At 41.6% G+C, this 16,481-nt stretch overlaps 1 protein-coding gene across 6 annotated transcripts in view; it reads right to left on the reverse strand.

The window, feature by feature from the left end:
* Positions 1–16,481, reverse strand: part of INPP5A (inositol polyphosphate-5-phosphatase A) — a 390,659-nt gene that overhangs the window by 157,928 nt on the left and 216,250 nt on the right. For all 6 annotated transcript variants that reach the window (XM_061635624.1, XM_061635629.1, XM_061635628.1 and 3 more), the window contains 2 exons: positions 6,908–6,960; positions 5,230–5,349 (listed from right to left, as the gene is read on the reverse strand). In XM_061635624.1, the coding sequence (XP_061491608.1) occupies positions 5,230–5,349; positions 6,908–6,960 (173 nt within the window). The remainder of the gene's footprint in view (positions 1–5,229; positions 5,350–6,907; positions 6,961–16,481) is intronic.

Genomic DNA, 16,481 nt, shown 5'->3' on the forward strand with positions numbered 1-16,481 from the left:
TACCTGTTTTACACCATGTATTTCCCTTGTAAGAAATAAGAAGGCAAAAGTTAAGTGAGATGGCCCTATGCATTGTTTAAAAGTTATCATCTTATCTGATGTGCTGGGAAAAAAACATTCTAGTGGTATCTATAGATCCAGGCCACAACCCTATCCACATTTGCTAAGAAGTAAGCCCCAATGAATAGAGTAAGCCCCAACAAACATAGCAGGACCTACATCTGAGTAAACATGTACTACCAGTGTCTTTTCCTAGAAACTAAAATGTATCTGGTTGTATTTTAAAATCTCTACCAAGAGAGGCTTGCTTATGTTACTATTCCTTAAAAAATTATTCATATAAATAACAAGAAAAAAGACATGTTTACAAACACTCCAATTGCTCAAATGACCCAGATCTTTAACACTGCCTAGTGCCTAGAAACGAAGTTGCTTTTCTTCACCTCATTCAGCTGCTAGTTCTGGGAAAAGCCCAAAGAGAAACATTTAGATTGGAGGGGTCTTTGAGAAGATGTGACAGTTGACTGATGAGCATCCATAAAATGACAAAGAATTGCTGTGTGGAGTCTGTGCATCACATCGCCTCACCCTGGGAAACTAATTGCTTTGAATTGTTAATAGTAACATTATTTTTCTGGCAATCATTTCTTTTGAATACTCAAAATGAGCATGAAACAGCTCCTTTGACTGGACATAAAAGTTAAATGTCCCAATGTTGATCAAATTAACTTCAGCTATGTGACAATGGACTATATTTGTGAGAAAATAATGAAGGTCACAAAGGGGGCTTTATGCCAAGATTTCACAGTTGTAATGTTAAAAAAAATGTTTCTGTTCAACTTGGCCAAGCTACATTTTCTCTCTAAAACAGAAGGGCACTGTCACATTTGAAAGCCAAGGGGGGGGGACACCCCCCACACTTTGGGTAACTTCAGGATGTTTCAGAGATTGGCACAACAAGAACTGCTCTGGTTACTCTCTCAACACCCCTAGTTGCAAGATTACTTTTTTCTGAATGTACATAAAGCATCTAATCCTTCAGTTCTTGCTTTGGAAAAAAAATGTGTTGGTTGAGTTCCTTCCCTCCTTGCTAGAATGCAGATCTGATTCAAAATAGTCAAAACTCTCTGTGATTCAGGGAAACTGTTAAGAAGCATACACAGTAACTATGCAAAGTACTGAACAGGAAATTATATTTCCAAATATGCAAATAGTTTGTTATGTAAAAAAACGTAAGAACAGGATGCTACAGAAATTGTTTCCATGTGAAGTTTCTGCGTTTCATTGTAATTCTTACCATAAAGCTTTGACATTGCTTTCAAGCTGGTAAAGCTATTTTTTTTCCTTATAAAAAAGATATGAGTCCTCATTAGTACTGAACAGCTAATAAAACAATTCTATAAAAGCTTTAAAAATTATTAAGAGCACATTATATACTTGCTCAGTTTTTCCTTTGGCAAATTTGCCAACTTTTTATCAACTTATTATCCTTTTCTCTGTCGTCATCATTCTCAGCCGTTTCTAATATTGGGGGATGTTAGACTACTTACAATGCTATAGTGGTGCAACTCTTTTCAGTCAGCCTTTTTTTTTTTTAAAAAAAAGTCAATTTGCATTTGTTTCTTTTTCTAAATAATTAAGATGGAATGCAATCTACACAAGTCACTTCAATCTTGCATAAATAGTAGCAATTAACTAGTGTTCACACTGGCCGCTATGCATCCAGAAGACAGGATTGCTTCACTTACTCCCACAGCGACTTAAATCAACTGTGAAAAGATGTTTCAGTTTCATTCAGTGAGGGTTTAGCTCATTAAACTCTTTTCCTTCTCAGCATTGTTCCTGGAGCTTGAACAGCATTGCTGTTAAATGCTCTTTAGCAGTTTAAAGGCTTTAGCGGAAAAGACATCAGCCTCTGGTTTTAACAGCACTAAATCTGCATTATTAGGGCATGCAGATAAGGGGATTTAAAGGCCTGGCTTGAAACCTCTCTCTTCTGTATTTATCTGGCACCACCATTGCTCCTGTAGCTCAGCTGGAAATGTAGATCTATGAAGCTTTAAAGGGAGATTAAAAGCCAAGAAAAGAAGTAGTTTCTTTCCTATAGATGTTCTCACTTTCCCCTTTCCTACTGTCTGAAGGAGTGATGGCAGACAATGGTCCAAGATGGTTCCCAAAACCTTCTGAATGGGGGCACTGTTGGTGGTAGAATTCATTCAAAGTGAGTTTCAATGTATTGTCCTCCCCAATCAGCAGATCAGAATAGAGTTTGCTGGTGGCTGCCAAAAGGTTAGCAGCGCTGATGAAAGGGGTTTCCCATTATTCACTGCTCTTACAGAACTCCTCTTTTGTGCTGAGCAGCCCATCATTTCACTATGGAGGTCCGGATCTGCGGCTGGCTGCTTTCTCAAAATGAGCAATCGATGTGAATGCAAACCCCCACAGTGGTAGTGCCGCCTAAAATTGAAGGTTTTTCTTTTCTGAAAAGGCAAGAGAGCTGGGTCTGGTTTTGGCACTGTCACATTGCAAAGATATACCACTGTGACATCCTTGACCCACAGTTAACACTATTGCAACCAGACTAGTTCCTTACTCTTGCCAAGACATTCAAGGAGGGGGTCTAAAAAGTCTCTAAAACAGCTAAAAGGAAACATCTAGGGCAAATATTAAATAATTCACAAGTGCCTTTACAGATCTGTCAGGTCCTTTAGACCACAACAAGAAAGAGAGTTAGAAATAAATACCACTACCACCACAAAAAATCTTTCCCCTTAAATAACATTAACAAACGCACATTAAGTAAGTCTAGCTGGTCAGTGCAACAGTCCAATAATATAGCATACAGTACAGTGGGTGGACAGAGAGCCAATCATGGTCTAAGAGTGGGCCACTCATCGATTTCCAGTGGACCACCTACTGCTTGCTGGTTGCTAGGATTCATGAAAGAATCCTGGGCCAGGTGGAACTTAATCTCATCCTGAAAAGCACTTCTTAAACTCTTAAGGCCTGGGTCTTTATTTTATTTTACATTTCTCAGTTCTAAGTTTATACTTTTATCTGTTAAAGTGTCTGTACTTGTTCTGTATGTGGGTTGCTTGCAATGGTCTGTAGACTACGCAATAAAGATTGTTGCTGAAACTCTTCAGGAAGAGTTGATAATAATAATAATAATAAATTTAATTTCTTCGTCGCCTATCTGGCCAATGGCCACTCTAGGCGACTTACAAAATTATTAAAATACAATTAATAAAATACAGTAACAATAGATCTACAACAACAATATTAAAACTGGGTAGGAGGCATTACAATTATATCGATTAACCCTCCCCGGATACCCCGAAGGCCTGCTGAAAAAGCCAGGTCTTTAAGGCTTTCCAAAATACATTTAGGGAAGAGGCATGCCGGAGATCTTGCGGGAGGGAGTTCCAAAGAGTGGGGGCCGTCACTGAGAATGCCCTCTCTCTTGTACCCGCCAATCTGGCTGTTTTTGTTGGCGGGATTGAGAGAAGGCCCTGTGTGGCCGATCTTGTCGGGCGGCATAATTGGTGGCGTTGAAGGCGCTCCGTGAGATAAACTGGGCCGAAACCGTATAGGGATTTAAAGGTCAATACCAACACCTTGAATTGGGCTCGGAAAACAACTGGAAGCCAGTGTAGGTCGAACAACACTGGTGTGATGTGATCTCGGCGGCGACTATTCGTAAGTAGTCGAGCCGCCGCATTTTGTATCAGTTGAGTCCTCAGGATCACTTAATACAGATCTGGTTATGCCTGAACTGCTGAGAGAATCTGGGTATTCTTGCTTTATAAATTGAGAACCCATTGTTGAAAAGACTGACATCAGACCACTCCTACATTAAGAATTAAAAACACCACCACTTGTTGAATCACCGGTTCTGGCATTTGGGTGTGTGGGAGGTGATGGTGGTGGAAAGTGACCATTAGTAGACTTTTTAGCCAGCGAGGAGCAGAGAGGCTGGGGCACCCCAACCAAGACAATACACTGGAGACTACTACTAGATAACTCAAGCAAGCAAGCCAAGACATATCCCAAATTCTTTTTAAAAATATATATTTCAAAATATAAATCTGTTCTCAGTAGTAACCTCCTCCATTTTAAGCAAAGAAAGGTGGATGTAAAAATCAGTGGAAAAACACTGAATTTACATTTAATATTAAGTTTTCTAGAAGAAACTTTCACTATATGATTATTCTAAAATGCTTGTATTTTGCTAAACTGGTTATCAGATACAGTTTGAACACACGTGCAAAGGCAAGCTACAACCAAATGTGCACTAATGACATACATTGAGTTATGCAAAGATGACACATTTAGTAGCCAGAGCTCAGTCACAGATCCCCTAGGTGGCCATCAGCAAGTTAAAAGTTAAACTTCAGTTTCTCACATTCTCACCATCATCATCTGTAGACCACTCTTCAACAAGAATTCTCTTCAACTCTTGGCAATAAAATACAAAGTAACACATCAGCAATAAAACCATAAAATACCAATAAAATGGGAACAGTAGAACATGACAATGGTAACAAAATAAAAAGCACAAAGTACTGGGTGTATAGAAGACAGGTTAAAATATATTGAAAATGTTTTTAAGATATTAGAGGATGCTGACTGAAATTCATAAGCATCAACCTTAGGGTGTTTCCTATGTATTTAATGGGATTACCACAGAACCTATATCAGTAAGTGAGTTGCAGGAACAACAAAAACATGCTGTTTATGCCTAGTTTTCCTAGCAAAAGAATACCTCGCATGCCCACCAGTTCATTGGCTTTCAGGAAAAAAAATGAAATACCCGTCCAAAAGATTGTTAATGCCAGTGGGGCAAAGCTGCATCAACAGCCTCCTGGAAGGAGCATTGCTACCACTTACTGGGAGGGGAAGAGGTGATGTCAGGGCTGCATGGGTACACTGGTGGTAGCATTAGATTGGCTCTGCTGGTGAATCCATACAGCCCTGAATTTGCAGCTGTCTCAGTTCTCCCCTTCCTGGTAAGTGGCAGTGCCACTGCTGCTGGAAGGCTATACTGAGGCTCCACCCCATCGTTCCATGGTTTGTAGTTTTAAGCTTCTATTTCATTTTTTACACCTCTGCTTTGGGTACTTGGAGATTGGCCTTTTTTTTTTTAAAGTCACAATGATATTTTCATATCCAGAACATAGTGCAGAATGCAGAGCAATAAAAGAAGCTAAAAGAGCATCTACAACCTACCTGTCAAGTACATAACCAAGGGCCTTATGCCTTATTCCTGAATAAACCGATGGGCTTGTTTCCCAAGCAACTAAATTGGAAGCATCATGGAAAAGGTGAATGTTTACCAAGTCAAAGGCACTGTGACAAAAGGAAGAAAACACAGACTCAGAATAAAAGTAAGGGCAAATAACAAGAAGGAAAAGGATTCGATCTTACTGCACAACAATCTTAATAATCACAGATTAGAAAACTCTATTTTTAAACTCAAGTAATGAAATTAATTGAAATGAGCCTGGATCTAGCTGTCATAAGAGATGTAAGAAGGCATCGTTTTCCTTCCTGTATTCGTCATATGCAGCACTGTTTTTGTGCCACTGTAGTTCATCTTCTGCCAAAAACTACGTTATTTATCTTGCCATCTGCTGTGGCAAAATTATGTAACTTATGTATACGTTGATATTTTTTATCCACTCTATTCATTTCAATGCAAAGGAAATGCAATGCAAATGCAATTGTGTATCATCTATGGACTGAAAGGAACAACAGCAGCAATACCAACTACATTTGCTGGCTTGATTTCTGTTGTGCACATGGGATGAATAAGCAAACATCGACAATTTCTGTTCCTTCTTCTGCTTTCATTGGAATCTGACATCCCTGTCATATACAGACCTCCATCAGCTTTTCTATTTTTATATCCATTTAAACATTTAGGACATCTCCAATTGTCACATTCCACTTGCACATCTGATATCCGTTGTATATGCTCCCTCCATTCACTCCTGTAGTTCCCCCACCCTATTGGAAGAGGGGAGGAAGGAGAATCCTATCACATTCGCTGGCATGATGCTGGATCATGCCCTTAATATGACATTCTTACAAACATCAAGCACTGTCACTGTCAGGTATTAAATCAGTATCTGAAACCATGGCCTGAACCTGGTTTCTGAAACTTAGTTTGCACTAACTGCGGTTTGCCATTACATCCAAACTTGGACTACACATTGGTGTTAAAAATGAAATTATAAAGCAGGAAAGGAAACTGTAAATCTATAAATGTTTGAGAGCCAGTGTGGTGTAGTGGTTAAGGTGTTGGACTACGACCTGGGAGACCAGGGTTCGAATCCCCACACATCCATGATGCACACTGGGTGACCTTGGGCCAGTCACTGCCTCTCAGCCTCAGGGGAAGGAAATGGTAAACCACCTCTGAACACTGCTTACCATGAAAACCCTACTCATAGGGTCACCATAAGTCGGGATCGACTTGAAGGCAGTCCACTTCCATAAATGTTTATTCTAATATCTAGCACACACAGTGAGATCCATTGATTTTATTAGACATTGGATCTAAAGTGTTTTCTGCCTATGTACAAAATCACATTCCCCAAAATGGGAAGCAACTTAGATTCCTGTCTCTTACTAGGAAATAAAACTTTCATGATTCTACTAGGAACTTTATACAGACTGTAAATCACATATTTAAACCATGCCATTTGCAAAGTCAATTTCCTTGTGAATAAAATGCATAATGCGAAATGTATAACATTTATTTTTGCAAGTGACACGAAATTATGCAAAACCTGGTGCATAACTTATTACCTCTACAACAACAGAACTGTTTTGCAATTCAGTGCATAATAGAGCATCAGTCAACATAAAAGGTATTGCTTTGAAATACTTCCACATTACATACCAGTCAGTAATACACCACCTTGTTCGTATGAAGCCTTTTCTGGACCATTTACACTGAAAGGCAAAACAAAATACAATAGAAATGTATTTAAAATACATTTTACATACTTAAAATAAAGAAAATACAAAACAAAGAATCAGTCTGTTAATAAGTTATGTAGAAATTTATTTGTAAAAACTTTCATTGGGGGTAATGAAAATAAATAAATAAACTAAACACATGGTTCACTACAGCACTTTAGTCATAGTTAAGGGCAGGCCTCTACATGACTTTGGCAAGTATAGCACTTCCCTCATGCTGATCTGTGAAGGGCAATGTGGATGGAAAGGGGTTGTGGAGCTATGCCTCTGGCTTTGTGCCTCCCCCAGCCTTGTCATCCATGCACCTGAGGTGGGGAACCTTAAGCATGTAGGCTTCCCCCCACCTCAGAAGTCCATGTTACTGCATGGACAGCCAGGTGAGGCAGGAAGGGGAACCAGATACCATCAGAAGCAGGGCCAGAGGGGTGGCTGGCAGCCTCTTTCTAGCCATGTTGCCCCTTCATGCAAGTATTACCTATGATTGAGTCTATTTTGATCTCATCCCTTCTCCTGAAGGATCCCAGGGTGACCATGTAACATTCATGTTAACACAACACAATAAAAATAATTCCAAACACACACACACACACACACACACACTTCCAGCTGCATGAAGCGATGCATAGAAGCGGGCTTATATATTCCCCAAACCTGCTTTGTCCTATGTAATGTCAATGGGAAGCATTTACAGAGTAGCACTTCAAAGTGGGAGGAGAGTACTGATCCATTCCCGTACCTGCAAATTCTCCCCTAGAAATGCCTAGCCAGCTCAGCGCTCTCCTCCTCAGCTGGGTCAGGTTTATTTCTGGACACAGAGCCCAGTTGGGGAAATACTGAGTTAAAGTTAGCGGAGAGGGGGCATTCACAGAAGAAAATTAGCTGGTGCAAAAAGGGTTCAGCAGCCACCAACTGTCCCCTGAAAAGTCTCTTAAAGGTTTTTCTCCTCCTGGTCTGGTTTATTTCTGGTCTCAGACTTCAGCTCGGATATGAATGAGTTAAAAGCCATTGAGGGATTGTGTGTGCAGGGCGGAATCAGTGGAAGCAGGAAGGGTTAAACAGCTATCAACTGTCTCCTGCAAATTCCTCCCCCTCCCCCCCACGGCACTACCAGGTCAGGCTTATTCCTGGTCTCAAAGCCCAGATGGTGGAAGAATCAATTAAAACAGCTGGGTGGTGGTAGTGGAAGAGTTAAAGTATCCACTGATTCCCCCATGCAAATACCTATCGCTCAAGCCTTGCATTAGCATTATGAGCAAACCCTAAATTTGAGAATGCCTTGTAAACATGTTTTTTTGCTCTAAGTCTCTTTTAAATCATTAGGACTTAAATTAACTGTGATTAATGCTGCAAACACACACATTTTGTTGGGAGAGAGTCACAAAGAGTTCAATAGGACTTTTGATTAACGTAGTATAAGCTCAGGCTGCATGATCTGTTTGCTTCCAAATGGTCCTTAATGCTGACAAAGCGTTGCTGGATAGCCCCTACCAAGCGCTGTGCCTGTAGATGACCTATTCAAATGAAGGACGTTATCACAGGGATGATGAACCTGTGACCCTCCGGATATCTTTGGACCACAACTCCCATCATCCCTGACTATTGGCCGTGCTGTCTGTGGTTGATGAGAGGTATAGTCTAATGATAACTGGGAGGGCACAAGTTCATCTCCTCTGCATTAGCAGAACAGCACTGTCTTGTAGACTGTGCTCTCAATATAATGAAAATGAATGCAGCAAAATATACAAGAGGGCCTAACAGCGCACTGATACTCTATTTTAACCAACCTACATATATTTTTACATATATATTAACATCAACATGGAAATTATAATGGTAGTGATCCTTCCAAAAGAAACTGCGATATCTTTGCATATATCATGACATTGCCACTCACATTCAAATATTTCCTGAACTGCTGTCAATCATGAAGAAATGCCCTCCCTTCTAAATTATCCTAAAATATCAAGTGGCAACTATACTGGGAAAATAGAAACTAACTAGGCCATTCTTTTTCCATAGGGTTCAACTACCCAAGACATCTATGGTGTGACATCCCATTCATCAAAGCAAGCTATGCTCCTTTTCACCAACAAATCAATTTGTGACAAGCTATGGTAGGGCTGGCATAGAAAAAGGATTCTTCTCTATGTTTGTGAAAGGTGATCACAAATTTACTCCACTGATAGTGAAACAGGATTCTACTAAGGACGTTTGTTTGTTTGTTTGTTTGTTTAAAAGACTGCATTCTGCCCAGTCCTTCAGACTTGCGTAAAAGAAACAACAAAATATAAAAAAAGCCCAGCAAAAATATAAAAATAGTTACTCAGGCATGAATCCGGAGAAGAGCAAGCTGAATTCTGCTTGCACAGTGTGGGCTTCTTGCCTCATTCTTTGGGCTAAATTCTCCGCCACAAAGCTACTCTGGAGAGTCAGGAGCCCTTTGTAGGATAGTGTGTATGGGGGGAAATCAGTGGAAACTGGAGATTAAGCATTTGTGAGCAGAACCACCTTCCATCAATGGATGGGACTCTACTGTTATGTGCCTTCAAGTCGATTACGACTTATGGTGACCCTATGAATCAGCGACCTCCAATAGCATCTATGTGGATACTCTGTTCATAGGGTTTTCATGGTAAGAGGTATTCAGAGGTGGTTTACCATTGCCTTCCTCTGAGTTTGGATGCATCTTAGTCTGGTGTCTCAGCTTTGACCATTCCGACTTGGGTGACCCTGCTAGGAATCTAGCCTCTTGGTCTAGACTCCTGACGGCATTGCTCTCAGCTTCGACACTCTCAAACCCCATTAAGGTTAAATGTTAAGATGTGCATCCTAGAGGAGGATGGGACTCTATAGATCCCACCTAATAAAAACACATTGACCATATAGCAAAACAACCCAGTTAACCCATTCCACAAGCATGCTGAAGACAAAAGGCTTCTTCTTCTTCCTGAAGTATTATCAGCAAGATGCACTTCTGCACATACATTTGTAGTAATAAAATGGACATTTCAAAGATTGATTGATTGGCCTCTGTTCCTGGTCCTCCTTCAAAAAGACCACCACCAATGCAGGCTTTTCTACTGATGCATATGAACTCAGCTGTTGATCATAATTCCAGATGTTAAAAATGTTAAAATATTATTGCTTTATTGAAGGCAAGAGGGAGAGACTGAACACTGGTAAATAAACAATATAATAATAACAATAATGATATTAATTAATTAATTAATTAATTAATATCCCTTCCTCCCAATGAGAGTCCAGGGCAGCAAACAAATGATAAAGCACTAAAAACATCTTAAAAACAAAACTTAAAAAAGTATTTAAAAAAACAATTCCAATACAGATGCAGACTGGGAAAGGTATCTACTTAAAAGGCTTGTTGAAAGAGTAAGGTTCAATTCCTAATTAGTTCCTAATTAGGGCAGGTTTAAAAATAATTAGGGAGCAGTCACAATTATCACATTAATTATTATTGTTTGTTACATTTCTTACCCACCCTTCATCATAAGGTTCCGGGACTGGTTACAACAGTATAAAAATACAAGATTAAAATCAGCTAAAACAATTTACAATCAGAAGAATAGAGTGAGTCCTAAAATATATAAGGTATAAAAGGCTAGGGTAAAGAGGTGCACCTTCAGCATATGACAAAAGCTGTACAATGAAGGTTCTAGATGCACCTCTGTGGGGAGGGAAATCCACAGTTTAGGGCTGCCATAGAGAATGTTCTCTCCTGGGCCCAACACCCCTGAACTTCCAAGGGCCATGGAACGAGCATGAATTCCTCTTCTTCTGATCTTAAACATCCAAGAGGGTCTGTAGGGACACATCACCTTGGCCAATCACATTAACAGGGACTTGTGTGCTGAATTGTTACATAATTGCATGAATATGCATGTTTGGGCTACATGTTCACTGTATGGAGTTGAAGCACTTTATTTAAATAGTGCCATCAATGGGCACAGTGCTTTCAAACTACAAGAGCACAGGGCCACAACAGAGGAAGCAGGGGTAAACTGCTAGATAATATGTAATTATGGTTAACATGTCTATTACATTTATAAATCATTCCCTACTACAAAAAGTCCTGAAATGATTTACAACCAAAGTAAAAACACAGTAACAAAAAATAACAAAAAAAATCACCTAAGCATGTTAAAAACATATTCAGGATACAATATCATAAAAGGGTTCACGCATAACCACCTTCATCCTGCTTAAGATGAACACCAAAACATCCAATTACTGTTGCTGCTCAAATCCCCAGGATTTCAGTTTATTTCAGCTACACATCCTTAAGCTTGCTTACAGTGCAGTATGGGAACAAAGGGCTTGAGCCAAAGGTATCATAGTAAAGGTAGATTTGAAAGGAAGGAAGGAAGGATCACAGAAGTGTTCTGGCAGGACATTCTGGGCATAACAGATGGCGAAGGAGAAAGGGTAGAGTGATTCTGAGAGAGAAAGAAACCTCAAAGCAAAGAAGGCAGACAGGTGTGCAACAGGATATAAGAATGGAGAAATAAAGATGGACAAGGCCACAGAAGGCTTTGAAAAAATGCACAGCGAGTTTGTGCTGGATCCAGAAGGAGATAGGAAGTCAGTGTGACTCTGCTACTCTCACCAACAAGACATAATCCTTGCTAGGTCAAAAGACACATCTATGAGCATTTTGCCCTTGGGGGGAAGGACTGCAGCTTGGTGGTAGAGCATCTGCTTTGCATGCAGAAAGTCCTGGTTCAATCCTCAGCATCTCCAGGGAGGGCTGAGAATGTCTCCTGCCTGAAACCCTACAGAGCCACTGCCAGTCAGAGTAAACAACATGGCACCAGATGGACCATTGGTCTGACTCAGTAGAAGGCAACTTCCTATATTCCTGAAAAAAAGGAATGAATGTCTTATGGGGAAGAAGACTAGGGGTGCTCTGCTCCAGCCCACTGCTCTACTCTGCCCTTCTACTATCACAGGTGTTCATTCTCCTCTTTCCAAATTTACCTTGCTAGGCCAGGGGCCGTGGGGTGGGTGAGTGGGGAGAACACAGTGGCAAAGAAGCCAGAGTTGACAGAGATGTTATCCTTATATTCCCAGATTTCCTGGCAACAGTAGATGGAGGCTCTGAAACATGCATAAAAACTTGTATTGCTTCTAAAAACCCTGGCAACTATAGTTTTAAACTTGTCCAGGATCATTTCATTTCTCAGAAGTACACAATTGCTGCTTCCCAGGGAAGCCAGGGAATTGTAGCTTCCAGTTCCTCCTAGCTTAGGCTACAGTTTCCAGGTTTTCTAGTAGCAACAAATGCCTTAAGAGAGTGATCCTCCACTGCTGAGTCCTCTCCAACACCATTCTCCCCCATTGCAATGGGAGCTTTGAGAAGGGATGTGTGTCTAGTACTGAATCAAACCCATTAAAAGCCAAGCCTGAACTTGGGTAGGGGCTTGGGCTCAGTTGATCATGGGGCTGGACAGAGGGACAACTAAGTTTGCCATTCCAACCCATTCTCACCATAAGATATTTGCACAATCTCTCTCTCAGAAAACAAAAACCCTTTTTGTGAACAAGCATCATATATCAAAACTGTTCAGGATTGTCTGTTGTCTTCAATAATGTGTTATCCAGATTTTAGAATATAGCAACTCCACGCTCCAAGAAACGAGTTCAGCATCTTTCACCTTACACAATATTAAGTCTCTCCCCAGTTTTTCTGTTAATAAGATTCCTTTAGCCAGCAGACGGATTGTGAATACAGGCAGTTTCATCTACTAAAAGACAACATAAATCATCATTGAGAAAGGAGAGACTGCAGTAAGGTTATCACCATACAGCCTTCTTCGTGAAAGGTTTGCATTAAAGCATTAGTGAAATTAATTCATCTTTCACAAGAGCTTTGAGCAGTATCGGTGATCTATGATAACAACCAATTTCTCACTATAGAGGGGAAAAATTATTCAGCCCTGATAGACTACACAAATGTGCTTTTTAAAAATGACCTAACATTATTTGGAGTGTTGCTCCCAAAGGCATCGTTTGAGATTTGTGCACAGCCAAGAGAAGCCATAAATCAGCACAGAAAGTTTTGTTACTTTTATATGCAGTGGGCTGTAATTATTTTGAATTGCATTACGCCTCAATCATTGTAATTACTTTTAGATCATCCTTAAGCAGCAGTAATAAAAAGAAATCAGTCTTACACTAAGGGCAACCTCTCACCCCCCAAAAAGAACATAAATGTTACATTAGAAGACTGGTGTAAACACACAGTAATGTAAAGTTGATGTAAATGTTGGCTGCAAAATTCAGCATGCAAAATAGCCACTATTTACATAGCTACTGGCCTTAGTTTATGAAGGCAGCAATCCTTACATGGAAGTAACTCCCACTGACCTCAGTGAGTCTTCTAAACAAACATGCATCTGATTGCACTGTTAATCACAAACATTTAAACCAAGTTAATAGAGTTCACAGAGATTTAGGACTCAACTATATACTTGAATTATGCTGGCTGAGGTGATATAGGGCAGTGGTTTCCAACCTTTATGAGTATGGGACCCCCTTTGTAAGAAAAATTTCATGACCCCCCGACTAATTGTAATCTTAGTCTCTGTTAATTGAAAAAATGGTGAGTGGCAAAATCACATCTCCAACTATCCCTGTCCATAAAAAGCTCCCTGCAGACAGGGAGGTGTTGCTTTCTTTTCTTAATGCAAAGGTCCAATCAAATTGGGATCCCCCCTCAACATTCTGAAGATGTACAGTCCTGTCTCCCAACACCAGTGAGTTAGTGTTGGACTAAGATCCAGGTTCAAATCCCCACCCAGCCATGAAGCCCACTGGGTGACCTTGAGCCAGACACAGTCTCTCAGCCTGACCCATCTCACAGGGTTGGTGTAACGATAAAATGGAAAGGGTGGGGGACACTATGTGCACCACCTTGAGCAACTTGGAGGAAAGATGGGATATAAATGTAATAATAATTAAATAAATAAATACATTTCAGCTGCAGTATAAGGACCCCAGCTTCAGTCAACCTGCTGAGCCTTTTTAAAATCATATCATCATCATCAAGAAGCAGCAGTGTGGTAGCGGTGGGGATGCTAGATTGTGAAGACAAAAGGGTGGATAGGTTGAGGAGGGGGTTAGTGCTTTTAGGCCTTGGGATGATCTGATGAACTGATGACTTGGTTGGCATGTAATTGCGGCATGAGAGTGGAGCAGAAGAAAGATTAGTGCACGTACACACACAACATACCTGCCCCTCCTGCAAGCATCTGCAGGAGTGCATGCATTTGGGCATGTGGGAAGGGGGAAACCCTCAACTGCTGCAGCACCTTGGAGAGACTGGGGGACAGATGTAGGTGGAAGAAAGGGGGGGCACTGGCACACACACTTAGCCTCAGAGATAGGGGCAAGCAAGTCCTGAGCTTCCTCACTGCTCCTTGGCTCTGTCTGGGCTGAAGGTGGGATCTGGGCAGCTGTGCAAGTAAGAATAATTTTTAAAAGGAGGTGACAGTGAAACAGGAGCCAAGAAAGGCAGGCAAGCTGGCTGCCAAGAAGTCAGGGGGAAAGCAGCCTTTCCTTGCAGCCTTGCTTCTTTTTGCTTCACAAAAAGCCCTCTCTTCTGAGTAAGGGCATCATCGTCAGCAGCAGCAGTGTGAAGAGATGGGAACTGGAATAGTAATCCCCTCTTCTTCCTGGTAGCTCCTCCCTCAGCCTCCTTTGGAGTCTCCCATGTGTGGTATAGGCAGATGCATGCCCTCAGCATGCCTGAAAGATGCTCTGGCACTAAAGCAAAGTCCTCCCCTCTTGTTTGGAGCAAGGGGGAGGTGTCATCTGTAGCAGCACTGGGGAGCAGACAGCATCCAGGAAGTGAAGACTTTAAAAATAAGACGGATATTTCATTTCTTTACTGTTTGCAGCCCCCTCTGGATTACTTCATGGCCCCCAGGTTAGGAACCACTGCTATAGGGTTTAGCAGTAGCCTCGCTGTACTGCCATGATACATAAGCCAGCAGAACACTCTGACAGCAGAACAATTCTGCCATTGAAGATATACAGTAGGGCCCCGCTTTACGGCACTTCACTTTATGGCGCTTCGCTAATGTGGCGGTCTCAATTAGACGCAATTAGACTAAAGCCCCACTCATACGGCGCTTGTTCCACTTTTACGGCGGTTTTTGGGTGTCGCGCACCATTCTATTCAATGAGTTCCGCTTTTCAGTGTCTTTCGCTTTTTGGCGGGGGTCTGGAATGTAACCCGCTGTATGGATGGGACCCTACTGGCAGAACAGCTGGGTGGAGACGAGGGTGGGAGGCAGGTAGCACAGGGAAGCAATACACGTATGGCATATCCTATACCTCTTCAATCCACAGCAGTACCTTTGTGAACGGTGCAAGTTTCCACCAGCCTCACACCTGCTGCAAAGAATTTCTCTCCCATTGGTTTCAATGGGAAGAGGGAAATTGAAAAATAGCTGCAGTACTGTTACAACTGCCCTCATCACAACAGAACACAGGGTATGGTGCAACTCAACACCCAGTCACAGTACGTGACCGGCAGCATCTACACCACACACAGGGAGACAATTACTCGGATGACAGGGTACATGTTATGGGGCCACATCTCTATGGATCTAGAGCATGTACACTTAGAACTCACAAGGGAGAACTTTGGTGATTGGAAACAAGGGTACTTTGCACAAAACAGCCTGTCTCCAGAACCCATATGGGAACTTGAAAACATTGCTAACACTTCTCGGCCTAGAACCGTAATATGTACCTTGCCTTGGGACTTCAAATGCAAATATGCCCAGTTGGTGAGTCTATTTGCAAGGAGTACAAGGCAGTCAGTTGCTGGGGTGGGTGGGAAAACGAGGGATAATAGGGGCAGGGCAAGGAGGCCTATTGGGATGCTACACATCAGGGCTGGCCTATCAGGAAAAGCAGAGGGGTTGAACTGAGTATGCAGGTTGTCAGAGGAGGAAGGTGGACCAAAAGGGCTGGTTGGCCCATGAAAGAACCAGGCTATTATCTCATGAGATCCTCCTGATTGACTCAACACTACCCCAGTCTACGAGCCCTTTCTCACCTTTCCTGGATTGTACCCTGGATTCAAACCAGGGACCTTCAGCATGCAAAGCATTAGCTATTCCACTTGGCTGGGGTTCCTCCTCTTAATGCTTTCGCTCCTGGCATCTGACTGACTGGGTGTTGGCTTGGGGGCAGCCCCATCATGTTTCTGATTACTGTCTACTACTGTGGCTGGATTGCTCTGTGGTGTGGCTTCAAGTCTTTTGCCATGACTGGCTGTTTTTGTTGTTGTTTTGTTTTGTTTTGTTTTGTTGGCCAGACATACAAAAGATGAATCATTCTGATGTAGTCCCAACTTGCCTCAATAAATTGTTGACTTGCTCTACCATTTTGATTGTTGAACAGTGTTCCCTTGCCCCTGTATAAATATCCATTCCAGGTCAGCAGGTTCTGCAACAATGTTACCC

Source organism: Rhineura floridana, chromosome 7 (genome assembly GCF_030035675.1).
Source record: "Rhineura floridana isolate rRhiFlo1 chromosome 7, rRhiFlo1.hap2, whole genome shotgun sequence".
Lineage (NCBI taxonomy): Eukaryota > Metazoa > Chordata > Lepidosauria > Squamata > Rhineuridae > Rhineura > Rhineura floridana.